The 12,637-nt window shown below is 37.4% G+C and overlaps 1 protein-coding gene across 2 annotated transcripts in view; it reads left to right on the top strand.

Moving 5' to 3' along the window:
* Positions 1-12,637, top strand: part of LOC139979245 (methyl-CpG-binding domain protein 2-like) — a 98,175-nt gene that overhangs the window by 44,849 nt on the left and 40,689 nt on the right. For both annotated transcript variants that reach the window (XM_071990017.1, XM_071990016.1), the window contains exon 6: positions 725-825. In XM_071990017.1, coding sequence (XP_071846118.1) covers positions 725-810 — 86 coding nt within the window. In that variant the 3' untranslated portion in view covers positions 811-825. The remainder of the gene's footprint in view (positions 1-724; positions 826-12,637) is intronic.

The raw sequence follows: 12,637 nt of genomic DNA, 5'->3' as shown, positions 1-12,637 counted from the left end.
GAGCTATTACTCGTTGATCTGATATGATTCTCGACATCTCATCAACCAGTAGGCATCATGAGGAGGAGTGTTCTGAAATAGAACTTCAATTGACAATCTTTAAACAAAATTATCTTTTGAACATCATTTGAACTTGACTCGTCAAGATGATGATGATATGCGCAGTAAAATGATCTGCTATATCTTGATAGTTTCTTTCAACTGGTTTTGAGAACACTTTTGTTAATCTAGGTTACACTCGATATATAAACTTGGAGAACTTCGCAACTGGACTCAACTGGACCGTCATTAAGTGGAAAATCTCTGAGAGTCGAGCAGTGTGCTTAAAGACTACTATTGATCAAGATTTTGCCTGGTTTTAGCCGTGTGAGCTTCAGTAGGAAAAACTATAAACATGGAGCATTTTCATAACCGGCTGTGGTTAGTCTGCTGCAGTGTACAACTATTAATATATAGTTTTAACTAATATAACCAACCAGGGGGAACCCAGTATGTATTTGACCTACTTGAGCCCTGGCCACTGGCAGAAAAACAGTCCATGTGTATGCTCATGAGTAGCTGACAGGTTCAGTGTGAAGGGGGGTCAGTATGGGGTCTTCACAGCTGTCAATAACCTACACCAGTGAGGACAGTTCATTTGAATGGTCAAGTTCAGTTAGGCAGCATTCTTGCCAGCCAGCTTAAACCTTACCTTATATTCATCATTATTTTACTTTTATCACAGCTGAGATGGAATCCATCAAATCAGAAATAGGAGAGATTGCAGAGAAATCCATTACTATAAAAGAGAAAGTGGAAGAGGTTGCTTGAGGAGGAAGATGTGAGGTAAGGAATCTTGGCCAGAATTGGCAAGTAGTCGAGTTACTGCGTTGCAGGTGACTTGGCTATTCGACAGGGACAGAATTTTGGATGCCAGCAATATAGCAACTGGACAGTCAAACAATTTTTCGTCAAGACGCTGTGCTAACATAACTCATAAAGTTGAAAGATATTATACTAATGAAGTATTGTCAAGTGACCTGCAGTACAGTCACTAGATGATTTGTAAATCTCATCATCAAGGAAGTGGGCAACATGACAAAACGAAACAAAGTAAGGTTAGGGGGGTTAGAGGGGGGGTTAGATGGGGGGTTAGTTGCAACTCAATCTATGTTACATGTAAAAGTAGTCGTCCGCCATACAATCATAGAAGCTGGCTTTTGTTGTCCAAACAGACATTGGTCGGACGATCAGACTTACAAGTTTGCCCTGCCAATTCCTTTTGTGGCTTAATGATCCCCTTGGATTTAAACCAAATCCGTAGCGTGCTTCTCATATGCGAACGCGAAAGAGATTGTTGTATAAAATCTATGCAGGTTTTTACAAACACCGGCCGTGAAAGATCATCCAATGTACCACCACAGTCTTGTAACTAATACATTGACAGAGTAGTTTACCTGGCCGTCAGACTTGAATCACTCAAACCTGTATTTCTGAATGATTTGCATATCGAGCAAGACAAAGGAGAGAACAAGATGGAAGAAGCAAAAGGGATAGGTGGCAAATTTATCCCCTTTGGGTAGGATAATAACACTCTCACTTGGATTAGCTAAATTCTTTCCCCTTTCTACGTTGGGAGGCCGCAAACTCCTTCTTGTTTTCCTTGGGTTTAGATTATTAATAGAAAATGCAAAAGTTCATGACTCATATCTTCCACCAAAGAGATCTGGCAAGTTACTGTCAAATCTGTTTGGTAGACTGATGTTTTATTCAAAGTGACAGAATTGCATCGCCTTCAGCACAAAGAAGATCACACGAGCCAATATGAAGGCTGGCTGCTCGGAAAAGCCCCCAGATGGCCGATTTGTCAGAAGTGATACATATTTGACCCCAGGGCTCCAATCGCTACACCCACCAAAGGAACTGTCTTGCTACTTGGCTGTGATACTCTTGTAAATTACAATAAAAGAATCCTCTCATCACCCTCCCTGCTTCCTTGAGCCTCCTCATGCACAGCCATTCCTCCGGAGGTCCTGCAAGGTTTTACAGTTGACTTTTATGGTAGAATTCATGTTAAGCTTCATGTTCTGTAGCCTCTGTGGACTTACAGCCCCAAGGAGACCATTTCTAATAATTGTCACAGTAAGGTATTATGGGAGATGTCTCTCTTTTGTTTTGTCTCTAGCTGTCTAACCTTTGACATTCTCATCTGCACTGCTAGAAGATGATGACCTACAATCTGTAATTATATTCTATTATAAAACCCTTTTGATAATCAAGCTAGCAAAAGTTTATCCCATGGGAGCTATTTATGTTTTACTTACCTGGACGCCAACTCCTGGCTGAATAAATTTATTGTCCAGGAACATGAATGACTCATTTACCGCCTCAGTCGAATTTCAACAATGAGGAATGAGCAGCTTACAAGAAAAGATGAAAGCTTCTGATCATTTGTAAAAAATGACTCAAGGAAGGAATCACCCAAGTTTATGCAAGGCAACAAACAGTCAGCTGGTTGAGAGAGTTCCATTCTCTGAGGGATTGATTAGTTAAAGACATATTGCATACCATAATGTGTTGTATTATGTGACAATGAAAACACACAGCAGGATAGATGGCACATTCAGATGTGATTTCTGCAGTCATATTGGGCTTGGTAGTCATGGGAATGTAATTTGGTAACAAAAAGACTTTTTGATCTGATCTTTCTTGACAAGAGAGAGAGGATTTTCTTCATGCTTTGCAAACTGACCGAACATAAGATAGCTCCATTCAAGATGGAGTCATATTTTGACTTTTTTTTTCCCCTAAAATAAAAAGGTAAACAGAAAGAAGAAGAAGATATGAATAGGAAAGCCGATAGTTGCTAGGGATTGAAAACTTTGATGACAGTTTCTTTAATATATCATTTTAAGAGAAAAGTGTCATCAGTGCTATTTCCAAGTAGAGTATTATTTCATGACTATAGTGAAAGTAAGTACTTCAACTTCTCTGGAAGAAGGGAAGGACCTTTTCATTGAAGAATAAAATAATGGAGTTGTACATACATCAGTGAAGACTATAGTAACAGTACTTCAACTTACCCTGGAACAATGGAAGGCCTTTTTCATTGAAGACTAAATTATGGAGTTGTACGTACATGTCAGTGAAGCATTCAGTGCATTGATTTATGGGACTTACTTGTTTTGTTGTTCCTCTGTATCTGTTTTCCTTGGAATAAATTTTTAGTTTAAGCTTTTGCAATGGATCTATCTGAGTGTCCAAAGTTGATTTGCCCCTGTAATTTCTCACTGCAAAGTTAAAACATGTTAAGTCCTTGAGGTTCGTGCATAATCAGTCTGTGAGAAGAGAGAAAACAATCAATAGAAAGTTTAGCCATATAAATATTTACAGTTTGTGATGTTTGTTTGTGAGATTAAGGAAAAGAGAAAAACAGTAAACACTCCCTCATTATAACATCATCATATTTGAAGGTGTTTGCATTTAATGCATCCCAAAAGTAGTCAATACAGACTAGGTCTGAAAATGTTCAAGTTTGTATCTGTAATTAGTAAATAATGTGGTGAATACATGCCAGTGTACAATAGCATATATATTGCAACAGCCACAACAAATCAGTGTTAAAGTACTCTTCATTAATAATAATAATAATCAGCAGTTATGTTTACGACGCTTAAGCGACCACAAATGTGTGAGTAACCCGCAAGGACTGATGGATTAAAACTTATACCTTGCTCTTGGATGAAAGCCTACCTTACTAAACCTGGAACCACCCGATTGTTAAGCCTCATTGCTTCAAATGCCACCACCTTTATCCACCCAGCCACAGCACCGGTGCATTATAAATATATTTTTTGGACATGAGTATACCTTTCAGAACAAGCGTTATTGTGTACTTTGGTTATTTTTTGCAAAAACTAAATGTTATTGTAGTATTACCAAATTAGTGGGCTCATTCATCTCCAGATCCTAGCTGCTGTTATGAGCTGGTTAGCATAATATGGTTTGTTTTCAAAATGGTATTATGAGCCAATATTAATGTCGACATCTGGTGAGGATATAGAGGGATTTACTAAAGATTAGTCTTAAGGGATTTGATGCATACCTGAGTGAACATGTTTGTAACTCGATGGGGACTAACATCCATCACTTATCACATGTTAATTATAGATTATGCAAATAATGGGAGTGTTCCCATATAGCAATATCCATCCTGTCTGTTAGAATATGTTAATTCAAAAAAAAAATTCTGTTTAGAATAATTATACAAATTAGGGGGAATAGTACATGTGTTCATAAAAGTGCACACATAATTCAGAATACTATATGTAAATATGCATTATTCACATTAAGTATATATGGCCATGGTTATTCATAATGTTGCATATATTATTCATTTAAAGGTAAACATACTTAATCAGTTTAGGTGCACATATTATGATCATTAGGTATACATCATACAAAATACTGCATACATTATTCACATGTAAGTCTTTTTAAGAATAATACAGATTAATAGGCAATAGAAACCAACTACTTCAGAGTGAAAGAATAAGGGCAAGGTTATTGTATGTATTTATTTAGAGTGGACACATCTTATCACACTCAGCTCAGCTATGTGTTTAGGTACTAAATATCAGTCCATGTAGCCTATGATAGCACCTTAAAACACTTTTAGTTTGTAGACCATCAGAGGCTCTGTAATAGGAGGTGAGTGGGATCTAGTTTAGCACATCCTTTATGAAGTCTGTTCCTCACAAGCAACGTAATAATCATCTGTAAGACAAAAAGGAAAGTCTTGCAAAGTACAACACAAATGGAACTTATCTTATTAATGCACAATTCAATGGATTGCAACAGTAACTTTAAACATAGTCTGTAAGTAAACTGTTTGGGAGCTTCATAGCATCAGCAAGTTTGTGTTTAATTAATTGTGTCAAATGGTGAATATCTTTAAACCAAAATCAAAATGACCTAGGCCTACTTTTCTTTGTTTCTATTTTTGAGGTTTTTTTGTCCAGATTTTGACATACATGTCCAACACCACCAAATTTCTTAAACACATCCTTAGGTAGTCAGTCACCCTGTACTGTTTAAACAAATAACTTGAAGCCTGAATAAATTAGTTACAGAACAAAGTGTGTATCCCTTTAACCCTTCCATCCATCCATCCATCATTCACACCATCAATCATTTGTGTAGGTCAGGTCAACCTGCCTCAGATCTGACAAATTAAACCACAGCTTGTGGTCTCTTTGAATATCATCTATATGACTTGGTTCATCTTTAAAGAGCTCCCTCCACCAAGAAGTTTATTTCTTTACCTTCTTTTTCTTCCTTCCTTCCATCTCTTCTCTCTTCCAGTGTTTATAAAAACTTGTCCTCATATTTCAAACTTCCAAGATTTCAAAGGACACCCTCAATCCCTCCCTGCCTGCACATTGTCAAAACCACTGAAGATCTTTGAAGCTGGCTGTTAAACTTGTTTATTTTGGTATCATTTTAATGATCATAAAGGTTAGATTCCTAGAGTCAATTTTCAAACGGCCTGTATCTTGTACACCCTCCACACTCTTTAACTATATTGTAACTTTGTCACTCCTCACTAGAGTTGACATTAACCATGGCTGCTACAGTCACTGTAAGTCAAGAAAAACTGTGTGCCTGGCACCACCAGAAACACAAAGAATTTGTTTCTTCTAAATTTGCAATTTCAGTCTTGACCCTGAAGTTGTAAGCTGTTTCTATTACCACTTGGACTAATTGATTGGGGCTATTTTTCTTTTAGGGAAGGAGATAAGAGAGAAATCGTGTAGAAAGGGTCATGTCCCAAAGGGATATATAGCTTGTGGGGATTGGGCCAATTCTTGAAAGAGGTGGCTTTTCTTTAGGTATATTTCCCACAGTAGAAGAAGTACAGTAACACTGGTTGACAGACTTCATTCATGATGGTTTTATTCTGACTTTTTGGTGCTGATGTGGTTTCAGTGTAGTTCTGTCATGAAAGAAAAAGAATTCCTATTGGTGACCCACTATAATATAGTTAACAATACAAATCAATAATACTGGATCTTTGGACAGGAATGTATGGTTGAGCTTCATTTTCTTATCTAGTTGGCTGATGGCAGCATTTATAAAGGCCTCTATGAACTTGAAATGGAAAATTTTTAGACCTTTTTCTTTTTCATTTATCAGCAATTAAACAAAGTGACTCAAACCAGCTGTTAGATTAGTGAATTATTCTCACATGGTGAAAAATCAAGACAAAAAAACACAATAGAGTCATATCCTAAAAAAAAGTTGGAGGTCCAGCATTTCGGTAACAATAATTTGAAAATAGCTTTACCTCCCCCCCCCCCTCCCATTCATAGTCATACTCCATCTACACTGCTATCTCCAGGGAAAGTTTTGGCAATAGAGCTTAGTTGAATTTCAGTTAAGAAAAAAGCCCATCTTCTATCTGAAAATTGCTGTCAGAGTATTTGAATGTCACAAAAAAACATAAAGCTGTCCGAAATTTCCCTTGCTGAAATTTGATGGGTGATAGAGATGATGTGATGTGCTACTATAAATTTACACAATGAGAAACGATGGAAACAATAATTATACTTATATCCTTACAGACTTACACAAATGATTCAAAGACTATCACAAGATGTGTTGTTAGGGGTGATCAAGCTCCTGGTACATAGGGCCTATGGATATGGGTGCAGTTCAAAATACTTGCATATGGGCTTAACTGGCTAATTAGAGCACCAAATTATGTAGTTGCATTGAAATGCCACAGAATGGGGGAGGGGGATTGGTTTCTATGCCAATATTTTAATAAACAAAGCATTTCTTTTTAAGAAGCAATATCGAATTATCAGTAAATGACAATAACTTTACCAATATCGGACAGAGCGATGTCGACCGATACAAATAATACATGCTGATTACTAGGACAACACTACTTGTAATGGTCCTAAAAATGTACTTGTAAATCACTAATAAGGAGCGACCCAAATGATTAAATCCATATATATATATACATATATACCTCCAGTACATTTAGCTCATCTTAATGTAACTAAAGTGAAAGAAATCACTACTGTTTGATCAATGGTTAAGTGGGTGTCATTCTTCGTGACCTTCCAATCCATCATTATTATCCAGGACCCTTTTCACAGCCAGACTATGTAACTTAGGACCATCTATATGAGTTTAACACTTCCTTCTTCCTCTCGTTTTCATTTACACTTCCTAACGTGTCATCGAGACTGCCACTTTTAATTATTGCAAAGCATTCTCTAGAATATACTGGGTAACAGAAACACGTCTTTGGCATATATATGGCATATATAGTCTCATCGAAACAAACCCAAGAAAAGAAAAAAAGAGTGGGCTGTTAAGTATCTTTACAAATCAGATATTCAGTGGTTTTGATAGATCGATATCACATCCTGTCTGGGACAGTGTGACCTACTTTTATGCGTTAATGCAACAATGGCAGTGGTAGAACAAAGCATGAAAAGTAGGGCATTTATAGCAGGAACTAGCTAGCATATTTATGCCAAGTACCCCCCTCCCTTTACCACACCCCTACTCCCATCCAAAGAAAAAACATACTGCGAGTTGTGTGCATCAAATTCAGATTGCATCAGAACCCCCAAAACAGGTAAATGATAAATCATTATCTACCTCCCTAACTTTGGAGATACAGCAATGAAACCAAAATAGTGGTAGGCCTATGATCCACCCTGAGGGGAGTTTTTAGTATTGACCCAAAGCTGGTCCTACCAAACATACATACATATATCTCTAATAGAATGTACATATTGTTGGCTCTGTGTAATTTTACTACATTGTTTCAGACAACCGAATTTGCATTTGACAACCAAAAGGTAAGACCTGGTTGCCTGAGGGACAAACAGACAAAGTCCTATAGATACAAGGGAATCCTATTCACGTTTTGGTGGATGAAATGGGTGTCATTTGAAGCCAGCAGCTAAAATACATTAATTTTGGCAAATGTTCATTAATCATTAATTAGTAAAATGTCTGTTTGCTTTCACAAATTTCAGAATTGAATACCTTGCAATGAGGTGATATTTCAGTCATTTTAAAGTTTACATACTTACCTGAATGTATGATCACCTCTGCCACTCAGGGGTGCAATTACATGACATGACAAATGAGGCCTGACAATAATTATGACATATTAAAATATTAACTTCAACCCCCTTGATCCCCAGCCCCTGGGCCTAGAATTGCATCAAATATTAGCCACTTTCTGAAAAAGAAGCAAGTGCCTTGAATTGTCTATGGGCTGCAATTAATATCTAGCTCTCGCTGGCAATAGTTTTGAATTACACACCCATACAGGCTCATTAGATATAAGTTTACTGATAGTGTACAGGGCTTAAATATCAAATACGGATATCCTGCCAATTTTTTTTTTTTTTTTTGTACTCAGCTGACAGTTTATGGATATTCGACTTGCCATGTGTTTAAGTCCTTAACATACTGGCGATTTAAGAATTTAGAAATTTAATAGCCGAAATTTTCAGAGCTTGATCCCTCTCCCACCACCCACCCCCCCCTCCCCCTTCCAACGCCCAACCAACAACCACCACGCTCTTCTTCTACCAAAAGTGTTTTGAAATATCATTGCAGACTTTTATAATTCTTTAAGTCTAGTTTAACTCATAAACCAAAATAGACCTGCACATTATGTTGTAATGAGATCTACCGTCTCATCTACCAAACCTTTCTTTGCAAGAGTCGATTGGTATAATGTTTATGATTATATTGTGTATTAGAATCCAGCACTAAGAGTAGAGACACACGGTCATCAAGATATTTGAGCACTCCAGTCTCCATGCTTACCTGTAATAACCTCAACCGCATGAATTATGAGGGTTTAAAAGAAACTTTATTGCTTGCTTTATTGCTGCTATTAATAACAATTCCCATTTTTTTTCTTTTACTTTTTTACTATTATTATTATTTGAAAACATTTGGTTGCTATATCCATATCCTCTCAATGACTTGTTATATGATATAGCATTCATCCGTATGATATGCTATAAAGACCAGGACAGATACCTGTGATCAAAGGTTTAGACTTTGTCTGCTAATCCAACCTGTCAATTGCTCCAATCCCACCACTGACACCATTTAAATATATATTCTCTTTGTTTTTTTCTATCACTCCAGTCATTGTTCCTTTCGCATTGTTTTAGAGGAGGCAGGAAACAAACGTTCAAGTTAATAATTATTCAGTCTGGTACTAATTTTCAGATCAGCAAAAGTAATTACTAAGTTTCTCTCTCCCTCTGTCATTGCATGTTGCTCTATTGTAGGCTGGAAATCAACTCCCTCTCTCTTCATGGAGTTTTCCTCTGGACACCTTTTGTACCTTAGTGACCTCATCCTAAGGTTGACATAACTTTTAACAGCAATAAACTATGGAAACACTAGCCTATTAATGTGTTTGGCCTTCCCCACAGAACATATTTTTCTACTTCATTATCCTTTATTTAACCTTTGTTAATGCCACATTTTATCACACACCCCATCAGAATGTCATACAAGCAACCCCACCCTTTTTGTTTCTTTGCAAATCTTATGCCCAATTCGTCAATCTTTGACCATTGATGGACTATGCTAAAAATAGATTAAGTTTACAATTGTCCAGCTCTTTCCGCCTCCATGTGGACGTATCTCCAGGTATTGTTTCAGAATAAAATCTCACATCTGTTCATTGCAACAACCATTTGCAAAGCACAGTTCCAGAGTGAAGTTACAGAGTGATGTTAGGATTGAACCCATCATCAATTGTGCTAAATAATTGAACAGCTGCAAAGTTTGGTTGATCTGAAATTCATACTTTGTTTCTTGATAATTTGCCATACTTATCAAATTTAAGCCAGCAATACCAAGAAGTTGAAAATCTCTTGTTCATGTTGTTCTCACATAGATCAGCAAGGAACACTAAATGTATTGGCATTCTACGACCATGAAAATTTGCCTGCCGATTGTTTACTTCAAATGCTTAAAATGTTTCTCAGCTTTAATTCAAGCATATTTTTTCCCTCTCACCCAACGAAACGATTTAGCATTGCCTACAAATTAAAACACAAAATCGTAGATCTATGTAAAGGTTTGGCCTCGCCAGTCACAATTCAAACCCATCATATGAAAACCCTGCTCGATCACCTTTGCCAACGGTGGCCCCACTTTGCAATTTAGATGAAGTCAGCCTGACTCAGCTGTTGAATACACCGTTTCAAATCACCTCTGTCTGGCTCAGTGAGTTGTAAACTCGCGCGTGTCTTTTTCTGCGATTCCCAAATTCTCCTCAATCCATTCATGAGGTTCTAGCTATCAGCAGCTGCTTTACAATTAAGTTTTACGCTTGCGAAGTCATTTCTATTTTTATCATGGTGAGACAAATGTGACCAATCAGATCGCAGGAAGGTGGTGTCAGAGCGTACATGCACTTTCTGGTTTTCTGTGCATAGTAAATGACTATCTGAGCTAGCTGGATAGGAGAGATGGATCGTCATGTTAGGTTGCTCGGTTACGATGCTGGTAGAGCCAGTCTGCGTTGAGATGGCAAAAACAAATGTTTAAGTGGTTACTTTATCAGGCTGTGTGAATACGCTGTCGAAAGCTGGGTAATTTCACCTGTGACGACTGGCCGTATACAGATCATGTAATGTTAAAGAGCAAATTCAATGCCAATTTTGTAGTGTTAACTAGAAGCTTTACCATGCTACAGTGTTAATATGAAACCTGGATTTGCCATCAGGTGTAGAATAATTTCTGTCACCTCTGTTAGTCTGTTGCTAACAAAATTAAGATGAATTCCAGAGTTTACAATATTAATCTATGAATTATTGAAATTGTCAGGAAAATTCATTCAGACGCACTGACTCAAATTTTAAAGGATTGTTTTCTGGTTGTCGTTTGCACACTGTAGGAGAGATTCTGTGTAGCTTTGGTGAATAGAACAGCAAGCATTGGGCCAAAAATCTCCTCCTCAGGTGGATCATATAGGCCTACTACTATTTCTGTTTGATATCAGTTAATGTCTAGAGGGAGATACCAATCTTTTGAGGGTTGCAACCAATTATCATTTTTAAACTACTGTGGGGAGGGGGGGTTTATTGAAATGCAAGCTGAATTTGATGAAACAAGTGGTCAGAGAGACTACCTGACAATTAACTGTTTAAAATTTGCCCTATGATTTTTGTCTAGTTTTTTGCTACTTCTTTAAGATCTGGGATATTGTTATTGAGATTTCAGAAATATAAAAATAGATATATGCCCTTTCAGTGCTAGCCAATTACCTTTCTGATTTTAATTGTTTACAATTTGAAAGTTTTTTGGGTTTTCTCTTGTTTCGCACCAGACAAAATTAATGGGATGATAAAAGGTTGCATAAATCGACCAGAAAGTATATCAGAAAAAAAGAGGTTTACAAGAGAAGACATATTGCAGTAGAAAAAAGTAAAATCAGCCGTGACGCATGACATAGCTCTTGTGGTGTTATGCAACAGAGTAGGGAGTAGTTGGTACCACACCCTAACAATACTATACTACCTGTGACATATATACTTTGCCTGTTTTCAACATTTTATGAAATCCTTGCAGTAGATAGTGTAGTTACCTTTGCAGACAGTTGATACTCTGTTGCTGTGATATATGATCAAGTATTACTCAAAACCACAATTAGAGTAAGAAAATATCCACCTGTGTACCAATCAAACCACAACTGCAACATTTACCACAAGCAGTGTATTGTGATATAATGGGACCAGAAATCTGTTGATTATTTCATGTCAATCCAACTAGTTATAGTCTGCAATTAGTGTTCTTGTGAGAAGCTGTACATTTACCAAGCAAGGTTTCTGCAATAGTGGCTTCATTACAATTAGAAATAAATGGAAATGAAAGTTATGGGGGGGGGTTGGGGGACAGGAGGCAGGGATGGGGAAACTGTGACACTTGTTTTTTTCAATGTGGAAACCTCAGTAATTTAGTCAAAACTCCAGAGTGGTTTCTTGGGGTGGGGAAGGGGACAGGTGGCAGGGACGGGGTAATAGTGACACTTGTTTGTTTGAATATGGAAACCTCAGTAATTTAGTCAAAACTCCAGAGTGGTTTCTTGGGGGGGGGGGGTGGGGGACAGGAGGCAGGGAAGGGAAGTAGTGACACTTGTTTGTTTCAATGTGGAAACCTCATTAATGTTTCAAAACTCCAGAGTGGTTTCTGGGGGTGGGGGAGGGGGTGGGGGCCAGGAGGCAGGAACAGGGAAATAGTGACACTTGTTTGTTTCAATGTGGAAACCTCAGTAATGTAGTCAAAACTCTAGAGTGGTTTCCTTCTCCCAATTCCTCCCCCTTTGCTTCTTCCTAGAAATATTTATGTTTTCTTTTAGCACCAAATTTCCTTTCAATAGGAAACTTGAATAATTTATTTATTAAATAAGGACAAAACAAAGTGCAGCTTAGATTGGACAAAATGCTGGTAATTTATATGATGTTTTTTTTTTAAATAGTGGAATCATTAAGTTTGGAATTGTTTTTAACTTTTGGCCTGTTTTTCAGCCCACTGTACATATATGGTGTATCATGGCTAACAAACAGCTTCTCCCAGAAGATTTCCAGCC

This window comes from Apostichopus japonicus, chromosome 13, assembly GCF_037975245.1.
Source record: "Apostichopus japonicus isolate 1M-3 chromosome 13, ASM3797524v1, whole genome shotgun sequence".
Taxonomy (NCBI): domain Eukaryota; kingdom Metazoa; phylum Echinodermata; class Holothuroidea; order Aspidochirotida; family Stichopodidae; genus Apostichopus; species Apostichopus japonicus.
The sequence above is the reverse complement of the archived record's forward strand: the minus strand, read 5'-3'. Positions and strand labels throughout refer to the sequence as shown.